Below are 25,031 nucleotides of genomic sequence, written 5' to 3' on the forward strand. Positions count from 1 at the left end.
TTGGATTCATGAGACCTGGATTCTGTTCCCAGACCTGCTGCATGACCTTGAGCAAGTCACAGAATTACTCTGTGCCTCAGTTTCCCACCCCATCATTCGTCTGTGTGGATTGACAGCCATTCAGGGCAGGGATTGTCCCGTGCTCTGAGGGTGAGGCCTTGATTTCGGCTGGAGCCTCTTGGCGCTACCGTAATACAAACAATAATAAGAATACGGGGGAGGGAGGTTAGCATGGTTATCTATGGGGCAATGGCGCTGACTGATTCACCCAAGGCCACAGGGGGAGTGAGAACTGAAATGAACCTCCAGGAGTTTTCACTGTTTCAATCCAATGCCAGACCTGGCACATATACTTGAGCAGGCAGTCCTGCATTGGCGAAGAGATGGGCTCTCTATATCACCCAATAGGTCTTGCCCATCTCTGATTTCTATGATTCTGCATGAAAATCTAATTCAGATGAGAAGAGGAGCTAGCATATGAGGCTTAATTTAATTTGCTTTTGTACTTTCTCCACCAGCCTCTCTTTGTGCATTAGATTTTTAGGCCACCTCTCCCTCTACCTGTACATATTAATAGTAACAATTGAGTAAGAGGGGCCCGGGCAGAGTAACTGGATTTGTGTGTCTGGTTGATTTTCCGCTCCTCTCCGCACCTGTAAGACAAGATGATTTGATCCCTATCTCCTTTCCCCTAGACAATCCTGGGACGGTTTCAAATGCAGTAGTGAATGAGTTAAAAAAATTAAATTAAATTAAATCGTTAGTGATTATGAGTTCTGGCAAGCAGGGAAAAAAACCTGCAAGTTCTGTAGTGCCGTGAGGGTACTTACAAATAAAAGGGCTCTAATGAGACAAAATCCTGTAGCATATGCAAGCTGAATTGTGCTAGATTGGTTATTCTCATTCTGCATGTGATTGCTAATGGCTTCTACGAGCAAGGGACATGTTTTCTGAGCAATTTTCTTTCTTTTTAATCTCTCTATTCCCTCCCCTCAAAACACATGAAACAAAGAGAAAAGGGACGACGTTCCTTTTGCAGAAGAGCTATTTAGAACAGATGTTCCTTGATAACAGGATGCGGCAACATTACCCCCTTCATGTGTCTCAAGATGCCTGACTGCTTTCTAAACATCAGCCGCTGATTTTTCACGTCGAATGAGTCTGAAGCCAAGAGAGAGACTGAGATTCACTTTCTGTTTCCCAGAATCTTTCCCCAGGCCCTTTTCGGTTTGATTGTACGGTGATTGCAGAAACTGATAGTGGGGGTTGTGTCGTAATAATCCCATTTTATTCATTACTGGCTTCACAGAAGAGAACTTTTGTTCCCAAACTCTCTGGGACCAAAGAAATGTTTTGAACTTCTCCTGTGTTTTCTGTAACTGTGTAATCCTAGATATGGTGTGTGTGAAAGAAGAGGATCAGGACACCAGCATTCCTTGGCAGGATAGACTAGTACAGGGATAACAGACAATGAGTATATCTTATGCAGGCCAATTGCGGAGCTTGGAGCTTGTTACATAAACCTTGGGCTTTCAGCTGTGTCATAAACTGTCTTGTAAATTTCATGGGGTGGGCTGCATTATGCAGGAAATAAGAATGTAGCAGCAGGATGGATTTGCTGATGTTAAATCCAATGGTGAATCATAGATTTTTTTTTTCCAGGCTGTAGAACAGACTTCCAAGGGAAAGGGGAGAGCCCCATCACTTGGAAATATAGAATATAGGTGCAACAGAGCTGTAGCGGGCAGTACTGCATTGGCAGGGAGATGGGTTTAATAGCCCAATAGGTCGTGCCTATCTTGAATTTCCGTAGTTCTGCGTGAAAATCTATTTTAAATTGGAAGAGGAACTAGTATTTGAGGCTTAATTTAGTTCTGTAGCTTGATACTGTACTTTCTCCAGCAGCCTCTGTTATGGTGCATTGGATTTTTCACATCCTCCTTTGTCTTTAAGTGGTTTGTCCATCTCTTGCTTCTGATTAGAATAACGCGAGTGTTCTTTATGCTAGTTTTGATGTTAAAGGTTTTTCTGCTTTGCTTCTTCCCCTTTGCCTGCTTTTCTCATCTGGGGAATGTCTCCAAGTGTCTGCTAGGGAGACTGGACAAGATCACAAGCAGTAGGTGTATTCAGGAAACAGCGCCACAGGGCTAATTTCAGTGGGAGTTTCAGCTGCTTACACCAGAGCTGAATTCGCTCCCTATCGTCTCACAGGCTGTGTCTGGATAGTGGGAAAGACGGATGCTCTTGTCCAAACATGAGGCCATGGAATTTGGAATCTGAGGCGGGCAGGGAGGGGGGAGAGAGGCTGAATTTCCTGGAACCCAGCAGCATGGTGTAATGCCGACAAAGCCTACTGAGCGCAAGCTGAATTGCGGGACTCACGCCTATGGGAGCGAGCCTTTAGTGGACGTGCGAATGACAGTAAACAACCTCGCTCGCTCACTCCCCCTTCTTCATGCTGCTACTGTTTCTTCATCTCCTTTTATTTCCTAGGTGGAGTCGGTGCTTCCCAGTGCCCCAAGGAGGACAGCAGAAGCGCTGGCGCTTCTCATGAGACCACTGGTACCAAACGGACCTACGATATGATGGAGGGGAGGATCAGCCGGGGTTTGCCGGCGCGCGATCTGTCGTCCACGAGCATTGAAGGTGGGCTTGGGGGAATCTTTCAGTCGTGCCATGTCAGGAGTCAAACACCGGGGCAGCAAGTGTGCGGCAGCTTTCCAATTCTGAGAACTCTCCCCGTCTCCTGACCGTGTGTCCCAGGAGAAGTGGCAGCAGCCTGCTATGCGCTCTCCCGCAGGAACACACACACACACACACACACACACGCACACACACACACACACACACCTACCTACCTACTATTGATAGATAGCCATCTTCTGGATCTATCAATACAGTGAGAACTTACAGGCCTTACCAGAAAAATGAGTTTTAATTCATCCGTCCTTCTCAACACCCGTGCTTTGTGCCCCGCACAGAAATGGCCAAGTTGCTCTAAACTAGAGATACAGGCTGCGATTTTCAGTGGTTGACAGGCACACATCTCCCATTGAAGGTCCCAGCTGTAACTGTTGAAGGGACTTCAGCAGATAATTCTAGCTGTAAAAGGCTTTGCTTAAAATAGACCCTAAAAAAGGCTTTACAAACCCTAACCCTAATATTTAGTAGAAAATTTTTCTGGCCCCGTTACCAAGAGAACCCAGCGTCGGAGTCAGCTAACTCTGCACATATAAGATGGTCAGCTCTTTGGGACAGGGCCTGTGTTTTTGTTGTGTGCTTGTACAGCACCTAGCACAATGGGTTCCTGGTCCATGATTGGGGCTCCTAGGCCCTACTGTAATAAAATAATAAATAACCATAATAATAAAGTGACGATGCGTGTGAAACCTCGGATTTCATTGGGGCTACTTACAAGTGTTACAGCGTTTGTAAGATTGGGATCCGAGTATCTAGTTTATCTATAGGGCTTATATATTTTAAGAGTGGCATCTTCATACTCTCTAGACCACATGGAACTGAGAGCAGGGGAAAGTTACACAGAAATTTTGCAGGGGAAGGGGCAAAGTGGGTTTCTGATTTATAAAGCAGGAAGCGATGCAATTTTGAAGTTACAATGCTCTAATTGCTATCTAATGGGTAGATGAATCATATTTTTGTTGGAGGTGTTGGCATCTATCCATACTCTTTGGGCGTTACTGACATACATGCATCTCAGGGAAAACTTTAAGGAAAGATGATCGTTCTGGACCTGCAAATGCTTTTTTAACCTGAAACTTTCCCTTGCAGCATTTTGAATCCAAACAGGACAGCAATAGTAGGAAAACAAGAAAGTGAAACTGACTAGAAACAAAGGGAAACTGACCAGTCTGGCCTTTTGGTCCCCAAAGTACAAGAAGTAAACAAGCAGTTCAAAAGGAGAAAAGTAAACTAGCTATTTAGAAAGCATTTTTGTATTAATCCCAGGTGGTGCTATTACTGGAGAAAACTTTTAAAAATTAGGTGATTTCTCGCTTGTCAGTGTTCCTTTAAGATATAATGAAAATGTCAGCAGTCTTGCTACCTTCTGACTGTTCTCTTTGGCTGTTCTAGGTCTAATGGGTCGAGCGATCCCCCCCGACAGACACAGTCCCCTTAACTTAAAGGAGCAGCATCATATCCGGGGCTCAATTACACAAGGTAATACTGGCAAATACCCAGATCAGGAAGTATATGTGGGGGTGGGGGGGGGGGCAGGCCATGACATGTGACATTTCCTCATGTGCAACTCAGCACTATCCATTAACCCTGGATGCAATTAGTGTGGAAGGAACTAAGGTCTGAGTTGTCCCACTGGTTCTGCAGTCACATTGCAGACCTAGCCAGCGACTGGAGAAGCAGAGTCTCCTAGTGGGTAGAACACTGGACTGGGACTCAGGGGACTTGAGGTCTACTTCCAGCTCTGCCACTGGCCTGCTGGGTGACTATGGGCAAGTTACTTCCCTGCTCTGTGCCTCAGTTTTCCTCATCTGTAAAATGGGGATAATGATCCTGACCTCCTGTGTCAAGTGTTTTTGAGATCAAATGATGCAAAGGGATAAGTGAGAGCAAGGTATTCATCATCATCATCATATCTGCTTCTTGGCAAGGGTGAGATTTTTCAGAAGTGAGCCATTGACATTTGGCCTCACTCTGTTCTCGTTTAAGTCACTGGTAAAATTCCCATTGGGGAGCTCACTGAGAGCAGAGCTGAGCCAACGCAGAGCATTTCTGAAAAATCCCACTCTTGGTCTTTATGACCCCATACGGCGAGGCAGTTGGGGCTTTGCAGAACCAGTTGGGTTGCCCAGGCTCTGTAGTGGCCTTGCATGTGAACTCCATCAAACCCCCATTGCCCACAGCCTGTATAGAGGCCGTAAGTACATCATTCAGTTTGCATGACCTGCTTCTTTGGAGACTCACATTGGTGCATTACCTTCTTGGGGGGTTGCAGGAATCCCACGATCCTACGTGGAGGGCCACGAGGACTACCTCAGAAGAGAAGCCAAACAGCTCAAGAGGGAAAACACTCCCCCAAGGGACTTATCCGACACTTACAAAGTCAGGCCTCACGAGGGCCTCGCTCCCTTGAAAATGAAAGCAGCTCACGAAGGCCTCGTTGCCACCGTGAAGGAAGCAGGAAGATCAATCCACGAGATTCCCAGGGAAGAGTTAAGGCGCACGCCTGACATCCCGGTGGCAGCAAGGCCTCTGAAGGAAGGATCCATCACACAGGTGCGTTCCTTGGGGGAGGGGCAGGTTAGTTTGCATGAGGTAAAGGGGGTCAGTACGGCGCCAGGTGGATGAAGGCACCCAAGCACCGGAGAACTGGGCCAAAGAGAGGTCTCCATGGGGGTGTCTCCTGTAGAACTTTGGCCCCTGTTTTGAAATACGTTAAAGTTTGGCACGTACTTGGCCCTCTTTCCCCAGAGGGACGCAGTGCACACATGGGGAGTCACAGAGCTTGAAAAGATCTCCAGGGGGCTGCATGTCCAGCCCCTTCATGGGTACCCTGTCAGAGCAATTCTGCATGGGGTTTGTCGTCCAGAGGATATTTTAAGTCCTAGCAAACATTGCGAGTGGTTCTTTCACTTATTGCCCACCTGAATCTTTTAGTACCTGGGGTATGAGTGTAACCTCCAAACTAATTGGGCCTTGTTACTTGTGTAGACTCCTGGCGAACTTAGTTAGTTAAACTAAGGGTCTGTCTGCGCAGCAAAGCTGCCTGGGCTAACTGACCCGGGCTAGCTTGAACCCAGCTAGTGCAGGTCACAGTTGCAGTGAAGCCAGTACAAGCCCAGCACAGACCCTGATAGGCACTCGGCTCACTAGCCTTGTGTGGTGCCCACGCTGCGCTGTCTTGGCTGCTATTGTTAGCCATGCTAGCTAGATTCCAGCTCGCTCAGCTAGGCTGGCCCGTTGTAGAGACGTACCCTGGGAGCAGAGGTGGAAAGAAGTGGAATGGGTTGTGCTTTTGCAAAAATGTCATTGGTCAAGTTCTTGTTTTGTAAAACAAGGGGCCTTCTGTCTACATGACACCTCCTTAATCTCCTCCTTCCTCCTCCCGCCCCTGCCATGAAATATTGGGGTGGTGGGATGAGATGAATTATGCCAATTTTGGCCTCTCTCTAATGAAGAGTGCCCCTTTCTAACCACCTTTCTGAGACACCCACCCACCCCATGTAAACTTCTTGGGTCCTGTGTTCTCAGTTACACAGGTATAAACCCAAAGTAAACTCACTGAAGTCAGTCGGAGTGACTCTGGATTATGTAGGTGTCGCTAGGAGCAGGGTCTGTCACCTCCAGCAGGGCCGGCTTTAGGAATTGAGAAACAAGTGCTTGGGGCACGTCTCGTGGCTTGGACTCGCACCGTACATGGAGTGTTTCGATAGCAGCTGTTTAGAATACTCATGACTGTTGATTGTATCGTATTTCTCTGGGGCGTGTGGGAGAAGCGCAGTGGATATAGACACTCATTGATGGTGATTCACCTTCCTGGTGTCACAGTGGGGAATGTGCATTTACATGCCATGTTCTGTTGGGCTGTCGCTCCTGGAGACGGTTGATTCCCATGGGAATAGGAGTCTCCACTCACCCTTACCTGTTCCAGTGGAATAGCATTGCCTCCTAGTTCTGAGTCTCACCGCTGCAGTTCTGTGTACAGTATTAGTGCTGTTGATTTTCAGTGGGACTTCTGTTCCCAAGTCACCTGAGCACGGCGTGCGAGTGACAACCTAAAAGAGCAAACGGAGATCTTCACTGATTCTGCCCCATTGCGTTCCCTTCCCCACTCTGATGCCCTCTTCGCTGCCTTGTTTCCCCAGGGTACCCCGCTGAAATACGACAGCAACTCTTCTTCAGTAAGTGCCAAAAAGCATGATGTCCTGTCGATCATCGGGAGCCCAGGGAGGACTTTTCACTCTGTGCACTCGCTGGACGTCATGCAAGACCCAAGGACTCTGGAAAGAGTTTGTTACGAGGAGAGCCTGAAAAGCAGGCCCAGCCCAGTTACAAACTCTGGAGGTTCAATTACCAGGGGAGCCCCCGTGATTGTCCCTGAGCCCGGAAAGCCTCGCCGTAGCCCGCTTACCTACGAGGACCACGGGGCAGCGTTTAGTAGCCATCTGCATCGAGGTTCTCCGGTATCCACAAGGGAGTCGACCCCAAGGCAGCATGAAGGTAACTCTTGTTCTCCAGCAGACCCCTAATGTGCTGGGGACATGTAGGGCTTTTAGGAAATGCTAGGATTGGAGCATACAGGGCGTTGGCAGGTTCCCACCCTCGCCCCCTCACAAACGCTAGAGGGAAATGTGGGTAGTTGCCGTGGACCAAATGTTGTGGTGTAAATCTGGAATATCTCTTGGAAGCCAATGGAGATGGCTCCAGATTGACACTGGAATCGCTGAGACGGAGATTTGGCCCTGTGTGATTCTGAAGGCCGTGCTGCAGAGGAGGCGTCTACTCTGTACGCAGGCTTTGATCTAGAACGCCCATGTTTTAATGGTGTGGGAGAAAGCTCAGTGCTAAGTAACATGGAAAATTGGGGGGAGGGAGGTTATTTTCTCCCCTTTCTTCTGTGCAAGTATAGGTGTTTGTCTACCCAGCTCTGCATTTATACCTCATCCATCACCATAGCATCTGAGGGCTTTGGCTGTAGTTGGGTATAATCCCTGCTAGCCAGCAGACGGAGACAGTCCAGTTGGGTTGTTGAGACCTGACATCCCTTTGGGAGATGCAAAAGTTTTGCTGCCTCCGAATGCTTGTGTGTTTCCAGCAGGGGGCGCAGCTCCACCTGCAGGCGTAGAAATCACTTGGGCCGCTCGCCAGCAGCCTGCGAGCAAGAAGACCCCGGCCTGGCAGAGCACTGGGATTGTGCTGCCATAGCTGCTCTCGGAGGCCACATTCAAAAGCCAGCAAGGTTGCTTGGTCAGGCAGAACTTGGCACAGTGCAAATCTAGCAATCCAGAGCACAGACGTAGCCAGAATGACTCGCAGCCTGGCTGATAGTATTGCTCTTCAGTCCAGCAAATGCCTGTTTCCTTTCGTCCTGTTAACTCTTGGTTGCTTGGTGAAACACAAGCACATATGCATAGAGCACATTTATTGTAACAGACAGCGTCCGCTCCAGCAGCGCTTTCCCCTAGATCCAGCCAGAGCCTCAGGGATCGTGAATCATCAGGCGGAGCAAGATAAATCTCATCCTGACTGCGACTGTGCCAATGACCCAAACTACATTTGCAGTTCAGAAAACCGCAGTCTGCGTCCAAGAGTGTTAGTGCAGTCCCTGCCTCCTCATGCTTCCTCTGAGGGTCGAACGAGAGAGGGGTGACCAAAGAGAGCCATGGGTGACCTTGCCTATGATCCTTAATAGAGAAGAAGAATTTTCGAAAAGCCACCCCACCCAACAACCAATAGACCCAGGGCAAACCAATAGCCATCCCACCCAACGACCAGTAGACCCAGGGCAAACCAATAGCCATCCCACCCAACGACCAGTAGACCCAGGGCAAACCAATAGCCACCCCACCCAACGACCAGTAGACCCAGGGCAAACCAATAGCCACCCCACCCAACGACCAGTAGACCCAGGGCAAACCAATAGCCACCCCACCCAACGACCAGTAGACCCAGGGCAAACCAATAGCCACCCCACCCAACGACCAGTAGACCCAGGGCAAACCAATAACCAATAGCCACCCCACCCAACGACCAATAGACCCAGGGCAAACCAATAACCAATAGCCACCCCACGCAATAACCAATAGAACCAGGGCAAAAGGTCCCCTTGATCTCACCCTGCACCCCCAACACTATTACCAAAAATAACAATCCTCGCCCCAAACACATGGGGTGGAAAAGGAGCCTGGTGGGCCCGAGCAGATAAGGCCATGTTCCATCCCTTACGCTCTTCCTCTTGAGAGCCACCTGTGGGGGCCCAGGGACAGAGTGTACTTAGACTGTTGTCACCTTTCAAAAGGGGCTGGTGGGTTTAAAGTGTTCACCATGAGAAACCTTAAAGGGGCCTGACTTTGTAGAGATCAAGCCCATGTTGGGCACCCAAGATCACTAGTCGCTCTTGAAAACGTAAGCCAAAGTGCTCATCCGATGGGATTTCCCTTTGACCAATACGTGAACATGGGAAATCAGTCATTCCCTCCTCGCTGAGAACCAACGCCCTAGTCTTCAGCGTCTCCAAGCAACGCGAGCCCCACACATGCTTGCTGTTCTCTAGCAGGCTACAAGTCGTGCAGTTGCAAGTGGGGGACACTTCTCCGTCCGTCTGCCTGTGTGATCAATCTAGTCATAGGGCCTTCACCACCACAGGCCCTAGAGACTGATTGTTTGCTAAAGCGGAGCAAGATGCCTCATTTCAGAAAAATGCCCTTTGGCTGCCTGGCTTCTTTGTGATTCATACATGTGGCCAACGTGCAGCACTGGTGTTGGGGAGGCTACACACAGAGGGGCTGGAGGTTTCCCAAGAAAGAGTTGAATATTTCTATTAAATTCCAGCATAGAGGCGTAATTCTGTGTGTCTGCAGATGAGAGGGTGCCTGCGTGTGCAGGAAGGACACGATAGGGGGTCTGCAAGGGTAAATCATAGCATCATTTTTCTGGGTTGGAAGGAGCTGTTATGGGTCGCTTAGTGCATCCCTCTGCACCCCTGACAGGTTTGAGGTACAGGGCCCTGCCAAGTAGCTGAGACTTTGTTCAAACTGAAGGAGTGGCGATTCAAACCTGAAACGTTTCCAGGGTTATTTTTGCATCAATGAAAACAGTTTTGCGAGAGGATTTAACCAGTCCCTGCAAGGCTGGAAACCCAAACATCACTGAACGAGGCTAGTGCATAAGAACGAGACCGTGAAATTGAGCAACTTCGCTTCGTTGTCTGAACCAGAGCTGGTTGAGTCATCCCTAAAGAATCCTCGATTTGTGGAATTTCGGTTCGTTGCCTGTCTGCAAACGGATCGCAGCTTTTCTCGCATTTATTTGTTGCTGGGAAATGACGCACGGGCTCATGTCTCTGAATAGTTCAGGGTCTGTGGCTTGTTTGTGAGTGGTTTGTTGCAAGAATTTGACATTCAAGCTGTTTTGATTGGACCCTGGGCTCACATGGTATGTTTCCCTCCCCAGAACGGATGAGCTGAGCGTAACTGTTAGAATCAGGGCTCGTTGTTACTAATTAGCTAGCCTGGTGATATTCACCCTGTACAGAGGGCGAGCACCAGAGTGCCAGCGCTGAGTTAATAGGGATGCGAGAGAAGCTTGACATTATTCCAGCTGCTTCTCCATGTATTATGAAAGTGTTCACAGCTCCTGGTGAGCACAGGAGGACGGCTGCTGTCAGAACCATCTGGGCCCTATTTCATCATGTTTATTTTGAGTTTCCAGGGTCACTTTTTTTCTCTCTGGTAACGTTAACCTCTCTGCTGCTGGCAGAGCGTTCAGACAGGGCTGTGTCAGCAGGGTCTCGCTGCCATCCACTCGGGTCAGGTTCGTTGGACTGCATCAGGAGAGTATGTTTGTCAGATGTCCCTGGCCCCTTGCTGAGGCTAAGTGAAGATCTTTGTGAGGGCAAACGTGAGATCCATTCAGGGCAAAACTGGCTTTCGTTTAGGAACCAAACCAGGGACCTGGCAGGGCAACATTCTGGAGAGCTTTGTGCGGAAGTGGGAGAAGATAAGACCCTGTGGGCTGGAGGGTCAGTTGGATTGTGAAGATTTGCTTGTGTGGTTGTCTCTGAAACGTTTCTCGTGGGTATGTCCTTAGAGAGAGAGCAGCTGAGCCCAGGCCAGGGAGCCAGAAACTCTTCAGCTCGAATCCTGGCTCTGGCATTGATCTTGGGCAAGCCCTCACCCTCTCTTCTCCTAGCTGTAATAACAGGGATGCTTATTGGCTTTCCTCTCCTGGATGCTGGGGATTAATCATTGTTCCTAGAGTGTTTTGAAGGCGAACAGGCAAATGCATCACTGCCGTCAATGAGGGTAACTCCACTGATGTCAGTGGAAGATGACTCCCATTTTCATTATAGCCATTGTAGTCGCACTCCCTTATCCCAAGGGTGAATTTAGCCCCAAAAGCGTTACCTGGGGGGAGCGTCTCGCTCTCTTTGTAGAAGCAGCAGCCTTTGCTCTCACCGACATTGCCAAGGAGATCTGCTCTGACTCGTTACCTCTTGTGCCGCGTTTGGCTCCCGAGTGTTGGGCCCCACAATTCGAAAGGCAAAACGAAAGGGTGGGGTTTTGACTTAGGAACACACTTGCCGTGGGCAGAACGGGGAGAGCAGAACTCTTAGTCAGGTGCAGCTGCTTTCAGTGGGACCCTCGTCCTCCTCCCTAGTCACAAAGACGCTTTCGGAAATCGCACCTGTTGCCACATGCCGCCGGCCAGATTCTGATCCCAGGTAAACGATGGCAGCCTCCACTGAAGGCAATGGCAGTCACCACTGTGACCCTGAGAGCAGAATGGGCCCGGTAGGTTTAAACAGAGAAACACTCCTTGATTTGACGAAGCTCAGTGTACGTGCCAGAACCAGTAAGGCAGTGGGGGGCATGCCCCTCTGAGAGCAGCGCTTGGCTGCGAGTGTGTTTCAACATGGACTTTTCTGACTCCGTTCTTTTGCTTCTGCAGGGAGCATCACGGCTGGGAAGCCGGTGTCCCAGGACAGAAAGATCACCCCCACGACAAGAGATATCACCAATTCCAAGTCTCCTCACGCTACTCTATCGGACCATCACCATCCCATCTCCCCCTACGAACATTTACTCCGGGGAATGAGTGGTGTCGATTTGTACAGAGGACACATTCCATTGGCCTTCGACCACGCTGCAATTCCCAGGGGAATTCAACTGGAAGCAGGTACGCCTTTATTTGGGGGCACTTGGCAGGAGCAGCCCCTGGTCAGCTGGGCAAAAAATCTGCCTTGGGCTCCATTGCTATGAATGTAGCATAGCTGAGAACAGAATGGGGCCTTTTCTTTTCTAAGCTGCGTAACAAGCCGCTGGCTGGCTGGTGACGTTCCGTTTCACAATGAGCAATGGAAACCGGCTTTTAAAGCAGCGCTGCCTTGACTGTTGAGTAACTCTTTGGCTTAAAGCCGCGTCTCGGATGAGCTCTTCTCTGACTCAGTTCTGTCCTTACCCTGACACTGCTCCAGTGCACAGTTGGCAGATGAAGGCCCTGAGACCGCAAAAAGCCAGCTTCCTCCACCCTCGTGCCCAAGGGGGCTGAGGTCTCTGGTGTGTTGCATGGGCCTCCCCAGCCCGATGGAGGGTTCCTGGTGCTCACTGATTTGGGCCTTGGCTGTTCCTAAATTATCCCACGTCCCAGCTGATGCTCTTGAGCGCTGCACTTTTCATGAGTCAGACTCTGCCGCCCTCTTGTAGGACCGTACTGCATGAGAAACTGACTGGTCTGAATCTTCTCTTTTAGCTGCTGCTTACTACTTGCCCAGGCATCTCACTCCAAGCCCGACGTACCCCCATCTCTACCCTCCATACCTCATCAGAGGGTATCCAGACACTGCCGCCATGGAGAACAGGCAGACCATCATCAACGACTACATCACCTCCCAGCAGATGCACCAGAACGCCGCCGCCACTGCCATGGCTCAGAGGGCGGACATGCTGCGCGGACTTTCGCCCCGAGAACCCTCGCTGGCTCTCAACTATGCTGCAGGTCCTCGAAGTATGAAGCTGTCTGTGGTTTTTAGGTGGCATTTTTTCTTCTTGAAAGGCATAGGGCTGTCGTTCTGACCCCAGACCCCTAGCGTAACACCCAGCAGGGCTCCCGTGGTGGAGATCACAACAGCAGTACCCATGCGGCATGCACATTGGTCTGCGGCGCCGGGGGCAGGAGCATCTTGGCTTCGGCCGGTTGAGCGGTTCCTGAGCCATCTGTGCAAAGGCGGTTAGTTTTTGTCAGTCTTGATAGCGCGTTTGGTTTCTCAAGGCTGCTTCAGGGGCAGCCACGTGACCTTGGGCTGGAGTTTGATCAGCTCTCGCAAGTTAAAGAGGGCCAGGCCTGACCAGTGCTTGGATAAGAGCCCCTCGGGGTATATCTGCGGAGCCCGTGGCAGTGAGCCTCCGAGCCTGTATCGACACACTCGGACTTGCGGAGGCTGCTGCTGTACTCTCAGAATTGCTGGGGAGACGGCACTTGGACGCCGGGGCTCAGACTGGAGCTGGGGTGCTGAAGCCAAGAGGCGGGAGTGAGCATCAGAGCCCAGCTGCGGCTTCAAAGCGCTGTCTATACAGCTGTTTTTAGAGAGCCACTGCAAACCTGAGTCTCTCAACCCGGGCAGGGAGATGGGATCCAATTTTGGGGGCAGTGCCCCAGTGTGGCACTAGGGGCTCTGAGCTGCTGCTTCTGCGCCCTCCTCCAGACAAAACAACACTGGGCTCCCAGTCAGCGTGTGGCTAGTCAGGATCGTTTGTTTGGTTGGGTTTGTGCTCAGGCATGGCGTATCCTAGCCAGATTCAGCCCCCCTCAATCCCCCTCCAAACTGAATACATTGTTGACCTCCACTTCCTGCCCTATGCGGTTGTGCGGTTGTTGCAGGCTGTTAAAAAGCTGCCACCCCGAAAAGAGACTGACGTTCAGTGGTGGGCGAAGTGATTCCGTACACACAGAGGACATCGCTTTGGGATCCCTTGGGCTGGGAGCTGCTCTAGAAGTTGCTCTTGTTCTTTGACCTCTTTACTTTCAGTTAGTAATACATGGCTGTGCACTAACCTGTCCCTGGCCCTGCTGTCCCTTCACCATCCCCCAGCAGTGGGGCCAGATTCAGGGTAAATGGCAGGAATTTCAGGTGCCAATGAAACCTTACAGACTGGAGGAGGTGAGAAACCAAGAGTGTAACATTGAAAGAGAGGTACAGTAGAAAGCCGGGGCCTGTAGAACGTGATCTGAGTGGGTACCCTGGAAACTAGCTCAGGAAAGCGTAGGCTAAGGCAGAAGGATGAATTAGTGAGGGGCCGGATCATGGCGCCCTTTCTCTCCACGGAGAGCATTTGAGTAGTCCCATGGACTTCAAGGAAGGACTCCACAATCTGGCTCATGGTATTTGTAAAGCTCTTTCAAGATTAAAAAATGCTGTGTGAGTGCGAAGTGTGGTTGTTAATAATGAGAGAAGCTTGCTCTGTGAGTGTGGGTGTAACATTGCTGCATCTTCTCAAACAGCCGAGTAGCTGATCTGTAGCTTTCCAGCTCTTCAGAACATGTTCCCATCGACAATGGGGTCCGTAGCCCTGTAAAATAGCATTTATGCTATTGCACTGATGGTTCTTTGAGTCTACACTGGCTGTAGTCATATTCTCACTCGATGCAAATTGATCTCCGCCTTCCCATCGCTGGGCAAAAGTGGCCCATTTGTACTGATCTTTATAGACAGTATCTCCAGTGACTTGTGCTGAACTGGGCCCTTCTAGCACAGTGTATATTCTGAGATTTAAAAGCTGGGTATGATTTGGGGGATAAAGCAAATGAGCATCTCTCAGAAAAGACCCAGGGGGACTTTCTCATCTCATTGTGCTGAGTAGGCCTCTGTCCTCAGAGCTGACTCTGGGATGCTGCTGAGTCTCCCTCCAGCTAAAATCCCACCCGCAGGGAATCTGGGGGTCCCCTCTGACTCCAGAACTAAAATTTGTATGTAGCTTGTGCTATTCGCACCTGCAGAACACAGCGATCTGAGCTAATGACCCCAGTCAAGTGCCCCCCAAGTGAGAGAATTCTCAGTTCAGGCTCTGACTCTGCCCTTTCTCGTACCCCGGCACGTACAGAACGGGGTGTACGTAGGGCTGGAAGGGATCTTGAGAGGCCATCTAGCCCAACCCCCTGCACTGAGGCAGGACCAGGTCTACCTAAACCATCCCTGACAGATGTTTGTTCCACCTGTTCTTATAAACCTCCAATGACAGGGATTCCACAACCTCCCTTGGAAGCCTGTTCCAGAGCTTACCAGTCCCTGTTGGGTTCATTTCAGTGAATGCCATGTGGGGGGTGGGCAGAGTGTCCCACCCTGCAGAGTTAGAACCCCCAGAGCAGTGCCTGGACCCCGCCGTTCAAAAGAAAGCCACGCCGACTCCTCCGCTTTCACTGTCTGAGCTGAGTGGAAGGCATTAAGTAAACCAAGGGTGAAATTCCCCCTGTGAAAGATGGGCCTGAACTGGGAATTACGTGGTGCTTGGGCCTTCAGCTGGGCCTCTGCACCGGGGTGGATTTCACCTCTGATAGTCCTTGCCCCAGGCAGCTTACAATCTTTGTGCTCTGTGTTTGTCCAGCACCTAGCACTGTGGGGTCCTGGTCCATGACTGGGGCTCCTAGGTAGAAATAATAAATGATGATAACCCCAAGAGTATCAATGGTGAGAAGTAGATCCTAATTTTTCAATGCTTCCTCTTTTAACAATCCATCACCAGAGGGGTTCGCCACAGAGCGGGAAACCGCTTTTAAATTACGCAGCTAGCCCTAGACAATCAGATTGTTCTCTGGCTAGTGTCCCCTTCCCAGTTGCCAGGGGTATGTGTGTTCGTGTGCTGTCCCAATTCCCAGGGCTTTCCTACCAGCATCACTCTCCGCACCGCCTTGTGTGGAGCGTGGGCTTGATCGTAATCCTGACAGTCCTTTCGGTTCTCTCTCCAGGGATCATCGACCTGTCCCAAGTGCCGCACCTGCCCGTCCTCGTGCCCCCCACACCTGGCACCTCCGCCGCCTCGATGGACCGAATCACATACATCCCCAGCGCCCCCCAGACATTTAGCAGCCGGCACAGCAGCTCCCCGCTCTCCCCAGGTAAAACCCGCGGGTTTGAATTGCCACCTGATAATCTGCCTGGGTGGGCATGTGGACAAACCAACCCCCGCCGTGTGTGTGTGTTTGAGGTTTCCCAGGAACGCCCATTGCTCCAGGATTTCGGTATGGTGAGCCTGGCGTGCTGGTTTGTCCTGCACCCGGAATTCGTAGTCCCCACGGCTCTTACCACACTGATAGTACTTCCCATCCAAGGATCTTCAGGCGCTTGAGGTGCACAAATTAAACCAAGAGGGGAAGGGGGCTGGTAAACTGAGGCACAGAGAGACATAACTTGTCCAAGGCCAATCCAGACCCAGGTGTAGAGCACAGCAGAGTCATGCTCCTACTCTTGTCTGATCACTACCTACCAGTCCCTTTTCCCTGGGCTTAACCCGAGCTGGGGTTAGGGTTGGGGCCAGCAGGGGGCCCGGAGCTGGGGCTAGGGGCGGGGCCGATGGGGGACTCCGAGCCAGGGAGCTGATCAGTAGGGTTGTTTCTCTCTTTTATGGAGGGCTCTGAGGCTGGAAGGACTGTTCTTGTCTGCAGGTGCAGCCGATGATCATTGGCTTGTAACGCTGCTAGAACTTGACCTGCTCTGGCAGTTTGGGCCCGTCAGCTCTCTGCATTGTTATTTATTCAGCACCTGATGCAGGCTTGCAGCTGGGCGAGACGTTTTCCCCTCCCCCAAAATGTTCACAACCGAAGCCCAGACCAATGGGAATGTGAGGACAAGAGTTTCCCAGGGAAGAACTCCAGTGATTTCTGTGGGACTGTGGTGGTTATGGGTTCTGAGGCTAGCTGCCCCTTTGTCCCCCTCCGGGTGCTCTTAGAAAGAGCTGCCCCGGTCTTGGCCCTCTTGCCTCACTTGTCTCAAGGAGAATCATGTGATCCTTCGGTGGGAGCCGTATGTCCCAATCGGTGCCCTGCAGGCCCAACACCTGCATTTCCTCCCTTTGGGAGTCTGTAACCAGAGATCCCTTGTTGAAGTGTTTTCTTTAGCTCTGGGGAACAAAACATTAGAGAAACAAGGACATAGCGTGCTAGTTCGGATTGCGCTGAGTAGAGAAGAATCGCAAGGCTTTATGAACAGCAGGAGGGGCTAGTTCCCTAGGATCTTGGACGGGATCGTCCTTGGGGTGGCTAGCCCCGCCCACTGCTCGTGACACCACAGTTGCATTCCCATTTTTAGCACGTTAGCTCAATCAGACTTAGGGCTGGGATGTCTCCCGACCCCAGCTCCTTCCAGCTCTAGTACAGACATACGCTGAGAGTGTTTACCCCTGTCTCCATCCAGCAGGGCCTATGCAGGAGAATGCCCCCACAGTGGGCAGGTAGGCCCATTCAGTCTCAGTGGGTTGTAATCACTGGCCTAGTGGCGCTGTCTTCCCATGGGTGAGGGTGTTGAAACCATCTGATCCCTTTTGTCAGTCGAACACACCGTCTTAGAAGTCAAGCGCATCTGTCCCGTTTTGGGTACAGATCGAAATGTGCAGTTAATACAGATACTCGTGCCCCGATGGTTGCCCCGGCGTTACCCCGGTGTAAGTGGTATCAGGCCCCGGTCTTTGCTTATCTGCCAGGATCTGGTTTAGGAAGCTCGTGCGGAGATCCTGTAGCTGCAACACTCGCGAGAGTGGAGGTTGCACCAGAATTCCGCTCGCAGGGCCCCCATCACTGGCTGCCTTTGAATTCCAGGAGGCCCCACGCACATGACCAAACAGACAGGAGCATCGGCGTCCGAACGAGATCGGGAGCGCGAGAGGGAGCGCGAGAAATCCTTCCTAGCAGCCACCACTGTGGAGCATGCGCCCATCTGGAGACCAGGTAGGCTTGGAGGAACCCGGTCCATACAGCTTGTGGATAGCAATGGTTCCACTGGTGAGCAGAGCCTTTTGGGGGAGGGGCTGGGGACAGTTCTGTAAGGTTTATGCAGAGCTCTCTCTTCCTCCCCATCTCGCTGTCACTTGCCCCTTGGTTTTCCATGCTGGTTTCCAGCTCAGATTCTTCGCTATGTTTTCTTACAGGGACCGAGCAAAGCAACAGCCGTTCAGCCACTCATTCTCACAGCCACCAGCACTCTCCCGCCTCGCCCCGCACCCACGAGACCGTCCAGCAGCGCCCCAGCGTGCTGCACAACACGGGCATGAAGGTCACCTCGTCGGAGAGCCTCACCCCGTCGGTTCTGCGGTGTGTATGGGCTTTGCGGCTCGCCGCACTCCTGCCCTCGGTGGGTGGAGGGCTCTGGGTTGTTAAGGATCTAATCCTGCGCCATTGATGGCCACAGGCGTTTTTTGGTCATTGATTTCAATGGGAGCAGGCCTTAGCAGCAGGCCTGTGGTGGGCTGGCTGATTTTGACCAGGGTCTTTTCCTTTTCAAATGGCTTTTGCTGGGAGCTGCTCCCAGGCAGCAAACGGGGGGATGGTCGTGGGCTGTCCGCTCTGGGCCAAATCCAGATGTTCTTACTCAGCCCGTGCTCCAGCCCTTGCCTCAGTGAGAAGCTTTCTTCAGCCTCTTGAAGTAAGGGCTCCAGAATTTAGCCCATTATTTTGGTCACTCCAACTGGCCAACCCCTTTTGCAGCAAACAAGCTGTGGAAATACATACGTCACTGGTGGGGTTCCAGCTTGCTCTTTGTCCCAACTTCAGCAGGAAGCCAGAAATGATCTGATTCCTCTTGCTTTCTGGTATTCTGCCACACTCTGCCTGGGCCTTTCTTACCCCAGTGCAGTCTCATGCCTAAGTTATAAATGGGGAATCAAACACACTGGTTAAATGAAACATGGGCAGGGTTCTCCGCTCACTTCCGTCGGTGCAGATGAGGAGTAACTCTGCTGAAGTCCAAACTGGTGTAAATAGGACCAGAGTCAGGCCCCGTTCATTTAGTTTTCCAAGGAAGACGCATTGTGACCTTCTCCTGTGTCTGTTTCGCATAGTTTGGCATTGGATCCATTAACCTCCGAGTAACATATACTGTAGCTAATACCTCTGTAGAGTTACTGGATTTGACAGGAGCAAACAGCCTAGTTCCTGTGGGAGTGGGGAAGCTGCAGTGTCTCTCAGCTCCACGGTCATATTATCTCTGCGTTCTTTTTTGCTTTCAAGATCCTCCACCACCACCACCACATCGCCCATCCGCTCTGCAGGCTTTCCCACGGCATCCGCCCTGCGCTGCTCCCTCGGTGGAGTGGACAGCTATGCAGCCATGATGGACCCTGCTCTCCTACAGAAAGAGGTGTCCAGGGCCCGAGAAGCCAAGGTAGAACGCCCTCAGACTGACAACAACATGTTCACCTCAAAGCTGCCCAGTGGGGCAGGCCTAGAACAGTCATCATCACCTATTAAAGCCATGGAGTCCAGGCCCTTACCAGCCTCCGGGCCAGGTTCTACCCAGCAGTATAGCAGAGGACAGGGGAAAAACCAGCACCATCATCCACCCCTGGACCAGCAGCACGCAGTCTCGGTCAATGAGCAGCACAGTAGAGAAAAGAATCAAAGTAAATCCTTTTCAATGCAGGAACAGGAGCTCCGAGCACTCGGTAAGACCACCATGACAGCGGCCAGCTTCATAGATGTGATTATCATGCGTCAAATTTCTTGCGATAAGGGGAAGCGAGAAAGACGCTCGCTAAATAACGACTCCACTAGTGATGGTAAGAAATTGGAGGGGCGGGTGCCAGTCCAAGTTTGTGGCCTAAAACCAATTTGTTTATTTATTTTATTTTTTGAATTGCACGTTTTGGTGGTTGGCTTCTTCCACTTCCTGAATTTTTTGGAATCATTTATATTATTCTAGTCTTTTATTTTTGTTATTTGTTTTAAAAATCCTTCCTCCACCCCACCCCACCCCTTTTTTTTTTTTTTAATTTTCCTTTGCCGATTCTTGCTTTGCAGCTCTAGTTCATTTCCTGGTATTTATTTATTTTAAATTCTTGATTTCACTGTAATTAGCAATTCACATGTGGCCTACCTTAAAGAATCATGGGTAATGACTTAAACAGCAAGGGGTCTGTGGGGAGGGGGAGGGAATGTCTGATTCTAAGAGGACAGCCACATCAGACAAGAACAATGTCCCACGTTTGCACAGTGCCTTTCAATTTGATAGATCCCAAAGCAATGTATCAATTTGTCTATCAAATGATATATCAGTGCTTAGATGCCATGGTGACAGACACTATATAAGACATAAATATAGATGGTATACTGTACACGGGGATCGTGTAGCAGCCATTGGAATGCAGCCACTTCTGGAGTGAAACACAGCAGCTGCTTAATCCAGCACAACAGCTTAAGGCACAAAATGAAGTAGAATATGTTTATCTGGGTGAAACTGCTGTTTGGGGGTGGGGAGGAGGGTGGCTCTACGTTCATGCCCATCTCTATAGGGACACTTACGGGGACAGCTTCACTTTGGTCCAGAGCAGACCCCTGGGTTCCATTTAGATATTTAGTTAATAGCAAGCACCATGTAATGCTTAGCGCACAGGGGTCCTCTAAGCATGTCACAGTGTTCTCTCTGTGAATCTCTCCTGCACGTCTGCCCTGGGTCCCAGCGTTGCACTCCCATGCGTGTAAACCTTGGTGCACAGTGTGCACCAGACAATCCACGGGGATAATTGGAGAGGAGAATTTTTTTCTGACTCTATTCTCTGAATCTTCCCCTCTTTGCTCTTCAAGATCTTACTAATAAGCAGTGACACTTATCATTGGGCTCTTCCAGCCAGCTGCCGAGAATGCTCTGCTAGCTATGAACACACACTCACCTTTGGCTTTAGTGGTGCATTTTTTCCTGACACTAGTAAAACACATTAAAGCGTTTCTGCAAATACATCCGAACAAGCAGATCATCGGGAAGTTATGCAGCAGCAGGATTTCCTCTGAGCCCATCCAGAGAGCTGGGAGTTGCAACGCTCCACCTTACAGTGGCTAGAAATTCTGCTCGGTCAATAGGAAGGATGAGGTGTCCCAGCCTCGAGATCTCAGCAAGGGGTGCTACTGTAAAAGAGTTTTTATTTGGAGCCAAGGCTATGTTGTGCTGCTGTGTTTGATCGTCCCAGACTAGAGAGGGGCTGTGTTCCAATGACCCATAGGCCAGAGCTCGGGACGCAGTATCAAGAATTAGCTGTATATTAGCTTGTTAAGTCTTTTCTATTGATTCCCTCCCACCTAAGCTCTCTGATCTGTGCCTGGCCATTCGTACATCTACTTCTCTTCCTCCTCCAGACGCGCATAAACACAAACAGCTCCAAGCTACTCTGATTTCTGGGGTTCACAATATTACACACACTCCGACTGCCCCAGGGCTGGCAGAGCAAGCTGGTCTGCTTCCCACCCCTGGCTCCAGCCATCAGTCAGATCAGAGTATGACCAGCCAGCCTTGATCAGGGATATCAGCACCAGCAATGTCCTGTCAATAGAGACAAGCCTTTGAGTGGGGTGGAGCCCCAGTGGTACTAGGGTTTGGCTCTTCAGCCAAGACTCACTAGAACATGACTGGAGGGAGTGGGGAACTCGCGCTAAGAAGCAGTAGCACTAGAAGCAATGAATCCGCATGAGATGACCCAGTCAAGCAGGGAGTGAGCAGAACGACCCTTTAATACAAGGCATGTACGTGTGTGGGAATGGCACATTTCCCACTCATCCCACCTCTCTTCCAGTGACTTCACGAGTCCATTGATATCCGCTGGGTTCAGTGAGTGAGCCCAGCTTGGCATGGTCCCTACCTGGGCCGGGATGGGGTGAGCAGGCTGGTCTGGGCATGAGTTCAGCGTAGGTAACCAGCTGTGACTGGCTCCCAGAGAGTATGCGCTGGTGACAAGGAAGCCCTTGGTGGAATACACCTGGGTCTCGCAGAGCCAGGAGGGAACAGTGTGATTTGTCTCCATTGATAACTCCTGGGAACTCGGCTTTAGGAAGTTAAAGTCATATCAAGAAGTGCGTGAAATTCCTTAGCCAGAGAGGCAGTGTTTCCAGAGGGCAGGGCGCAAGGTTGGGACTCAGGACACCTTAGTCCTCTTCCTGGCTCTGCTCTCGATCTGTCCTGTGATCTTGTGGAAGTCACACCACCTTTCCGCGTCTCTATCCCCATGCCTGTAAGACAGGGATAATGACAATGCAGTGTTGCCAGCTCTCAGGGTTTTATCATGTTTCATTTTACACTCCAGCTCCTGGAGAATCTCAACTTTCATTTAAAAAAAAAAAAGTGAGTTTCTCACCCCATAGTAGCAGATAAAAGCTTGAAAATGTGACCTGCGTGCACCTCAAAGGCTCAGAAACCCGAAGGAAAATAATTAAAACCCAACTGTTGTTGTTAGTATTTTTGTTTAATCTTGTGGCTTCAATCTCACAGTTTTGGGGTGGCCTGTCTCACAATTTTTGACCAGTTGAGGTTGGCAGTGGTGTGATACAGGCTTTCCTTTGAGATCTACCAGGGAAAATGCCACCTAGAATAGGTAAAACCCAACACCCAACCACAACAATCATTTACTTTTCACTGTGTATTTGGCTTTTATCTGTTGTTTGTTTGCGTTTGCCTGGTGTGGGAGGTGTGAATCCAGGCCGGTCAGGTTCACTGCCTTGAGCTGTTGTGTTTGGGTTTCCAGCTCTGCAGGAAAATGTGATGTTGTTTTTTTCATTGTAATTGAAAAGCAGCAAATGTGGCTGTCTGTGTGTCTCTCTGTGTGTTTCCTTGCCGATTGTCAGCTGGTGGTTCTGATGATACTGGTACTGTTCGAGGCACCTGGGGCTATATCTACACTGCACGTGAAGGTGTCATGATAGCACGGGTAGACACCCCCACTCTAGCTTTAATCTGTCTAGCACAGGTAACAGGAGCATAGATGCAGTGATACGGGCTTCAGCGTGGGCTAGCCACCCAAATATAAACCTGCTGGGGACCCTGGGGATGTTCTTGGGCAGCCAGCCTGTACTGGGGTCCATGCCACTGCAATTTCATTGCTTTTATTACCCATGGTAGCTAGATTAAACCTAGCAGAGTATGCATGCCCAAGCTACAGTCGCCCTTAATGCCCCCTGGCATACTAAGGCTGTAGAAGCTGCAGCGAGGCGGATATGTCCTGCAGCTTTAGATGTAAGATCTCTGGTTATTTCTGTCACTTCTTTGCTGATGCTGAAGATCTCAGTGCAGCAGCGGTCGCAGGACACGTAGGGTTAATCACAGCGAAGGAAACTCACAATATAAACGCCCTTGCTTCCATTTCCCCAGGGTTCCACGGAGGCTACAGCCCTGATGGCGTTGAAGCAGTAAGCCCGGCGAGCTCACCCAGCGTATCCCACGAGAAAGGGGCAAAGGTGCTGCCGGATGTGGAGAAAGGGCACGGGGAGCACAACGTGAGACAAAAACAGCAAGGTGAGGGGCTGCCGGGGCTGCTGCCGGCCGAGGCAGATCTGACATGGCAGGAAGCCTCCTGCACTGCTGACGTTCCAGCCCACAGCCCAGTCGAAGGCTGCCAGGCAAAATATGTGAGGCTCTGTCCCCTTCCCCTTTGTGGGTGAGGAATTTCCCTCTTCCCCCGCACAGTGGGCTGTGTCCGCACCAACCTGCGTTCCCTGAAATCTCCCCCTGGGACTACGCTTGTCTTAGCGGTGGGCAGATTCAGGGAACAGAGGCTGGTGGTGGCAAGATGAAGGGAGGGACCCATCAGGAAGCTTCTTCCTTGTAAAGATCCGTCCGTGTCCTTGAGAAGGAGGTTGGCCTTGCCACTGACACTCTGGATGGGGGCTCAGGAGATCTGGGTTCAGTTCCTGGCTCCGCCATGGGTTTCCCCTGAGAGCTTGGCTGGGTCACTCTCTCGTCCCATCCCCCACCTTCCTCTGCCCTCTCCATTTAGACAGTGAGCTCTTCAGGGCAGGGACTCTCGTTCACACGGCGTGTGTACAAGCACCTAGGACAAGGGGGCCCTGATAGGGCCTCTGGGCGCTACCCAGTGTGAGCAGTAACGCTGCCAGGCTGGCGCCAGTGCGTGGTGACAGGCAGTGCAGGGAGCAGGGAATGGGCATTGGCTGGCCGTGCTGCAGGAAAGGGCTCATTCCCTTCTGGGCTGAGGTGAGGCGCACAGACGACAGGCCGAGAGGGAGGAGGAAATGTGCGGGGAGGCAGGAGAGGCTTAGAAGGAGGGCAGGATGTGTGGGTAGCCGAGGGCCCATCGATCTCTGTTTGTGCCTGGCTGGCCGTGTTTTGCTGGAGCTGCCACCAGCGTTTGAAGAATAACCTTAGCGCGCCGTGGGCTTATCAGCCTCCCATTGGCAGTTCCTGACAGCAGACTGGTACAGGGAACTGCGGCTCTGCCAAGGAATGTCTCGTCGGTATATTAGCTAACGGCGGCTACTTTACATGCCCAGGGGATAGCACTTTTCATGGGAGCTTTCCAGAGCACTCCATAAATATTAATTAATTAATTACCCGGGAGCACCTCAGTGCCCCGCCTGATTAATAAATATTATCAGCTCCATTTTAAAGATGGGGAAACAGGCACAGAGAGCTTAAGTGACTTGTCCAGAGTTGCACAGCTAGTCACTGGCAGAGTGGGGGATAGAGCCCAGGTCTCCTGACTCCCAGTTCCTTGTGTAACCCCTAAACCAAATTCCCTGGAGCGGCGTCTCTGGCTTCTTTCATAACAAGTGAGTAGCATAGTTTTAAAAAACAGTTTGATTGAAGAGCGGAAGGGCAGAACAGCGGGTCTGTGCTGGGTAGGCGGAGGCGCTGTGTGATTGCCCTGGGTTGTCATGACTGGTTCTTTCCTTTCACAGCCTCCCTGAAGCTCTCTGCAGCAGAAGCAGCTCACATGCAGCACCTGCGCCAGTTGCCCGAAGGCCAGCAATCCCCATGCCAGCTGCTGCAGTCGTCCCAGAACATCAAAGGCCACCAGCAGCGGGTGGTCACGCTGGCTCAGCACATCAGCGTAATCAGCCTCTCTCTCCTCTTCCCGTCCAGGGGTTGTTCTGGGGCGTCTCCGCTGGGGTCAGCGGAGAATGGGCCAGGAGTGGAGTCAGGAGCCTTGGTGGCAGACCCGGGGGGGGGGGGGGGTGGTAGCAGGTCACCTCGCTCTGCGGCAACCCCTCTGGCCTTTTGCTTTTGGAGGCAGCAGAGTGCTGCAGAGAAGCCCAGGGGAGAAGGGTGCTTCCCGTCCTCCTGCCTATAAGGACCAGCCAGCAAAACTAGGAGGGGAGAAATAAATAGGGCTCAGGGCTCCCATCCCTGCCACATA

General features: G+C 51.1%; 1 protein-coding gene across 40 annotated transcripts in view; it reads left to right on the plus strand.

Annotated features, from left to right (window-relative positions):
* NCOR2 (nuclear receptor corepressor 2) overlaps positions 1 to 25,031 on the plus strand; it is a 395,046-nt gene that overhangs the window by 356,576 nt on the left and 13,439 nt on the right. For 28 of the 40 annotated variants that reach the window (XM_065568677.1, XM_065568676.1, XM_065568680.1 and 25 more), the window contains 12 exons: positions 2,494 to 2,646; positions 4,093 to 4,179; positions 4,973 to 5,253; positions 6,843 to 7,197; positions 11,647 to 11,874; positions 12,448 to 12,702; positions 15,658 to 15,807; positions 17,503 to 17,631; positions 17,832 to 17,994; positions 18,910 to 19,457; positions 23,030 to 23,173; positions 24,574 to 24,725. In XM_065568677.1, coding sequence (XP_065424749.1) covers positions 2,494 to 2,646; positions 4,093 to 4,179; positions 4,973 to 5,253; positions 6,843 to 7,197; positions 11,647 to 11,874; positions 12,448 to 12,702; positions 15,658 to 15,807; positions 17,503 to 17,631; positions 17,832 to 17,994; positions 18,910 to 19,457; positions 23,030 to 23,173; positions 24,574 to 24,725 — 2,645 coding nt within the window. The remainder of the gene's footprint in view (positions 1 to 2,493; positions 2,647 to 4,092; positions 4,180 to 4,972; positions 5,254 to 6,842; positions 7,198 to 11,646; positions 11,875 to 12,447; positions 12,703 to 15,657; positions 15,808 to 17,502; positions 17,632 to 17,831; positions 17,995 to 18,909; positions 19,458 to 23,029; positions 23,174 to 24,573; positions 24,726 to 25,031) is intronic. The other 12 variants (XM_065568693.1, XM_065568683.1, XM_065568684.1 and 9 more) reach the window with 3 other exon arrangements.

Source organism: Chrysemys picta, chromosome 15, assembly GCF_011386835.1.
Source record: "Chrysemys picta bellii isolate R12L10 chromosome 15, ASM1138683v2, whole genome shotgun sequence".
NCBI lineage: Eukaryota > Metazoa > Chordata > Testudines > Emydidae > Chrysemys > Chrysemys picta.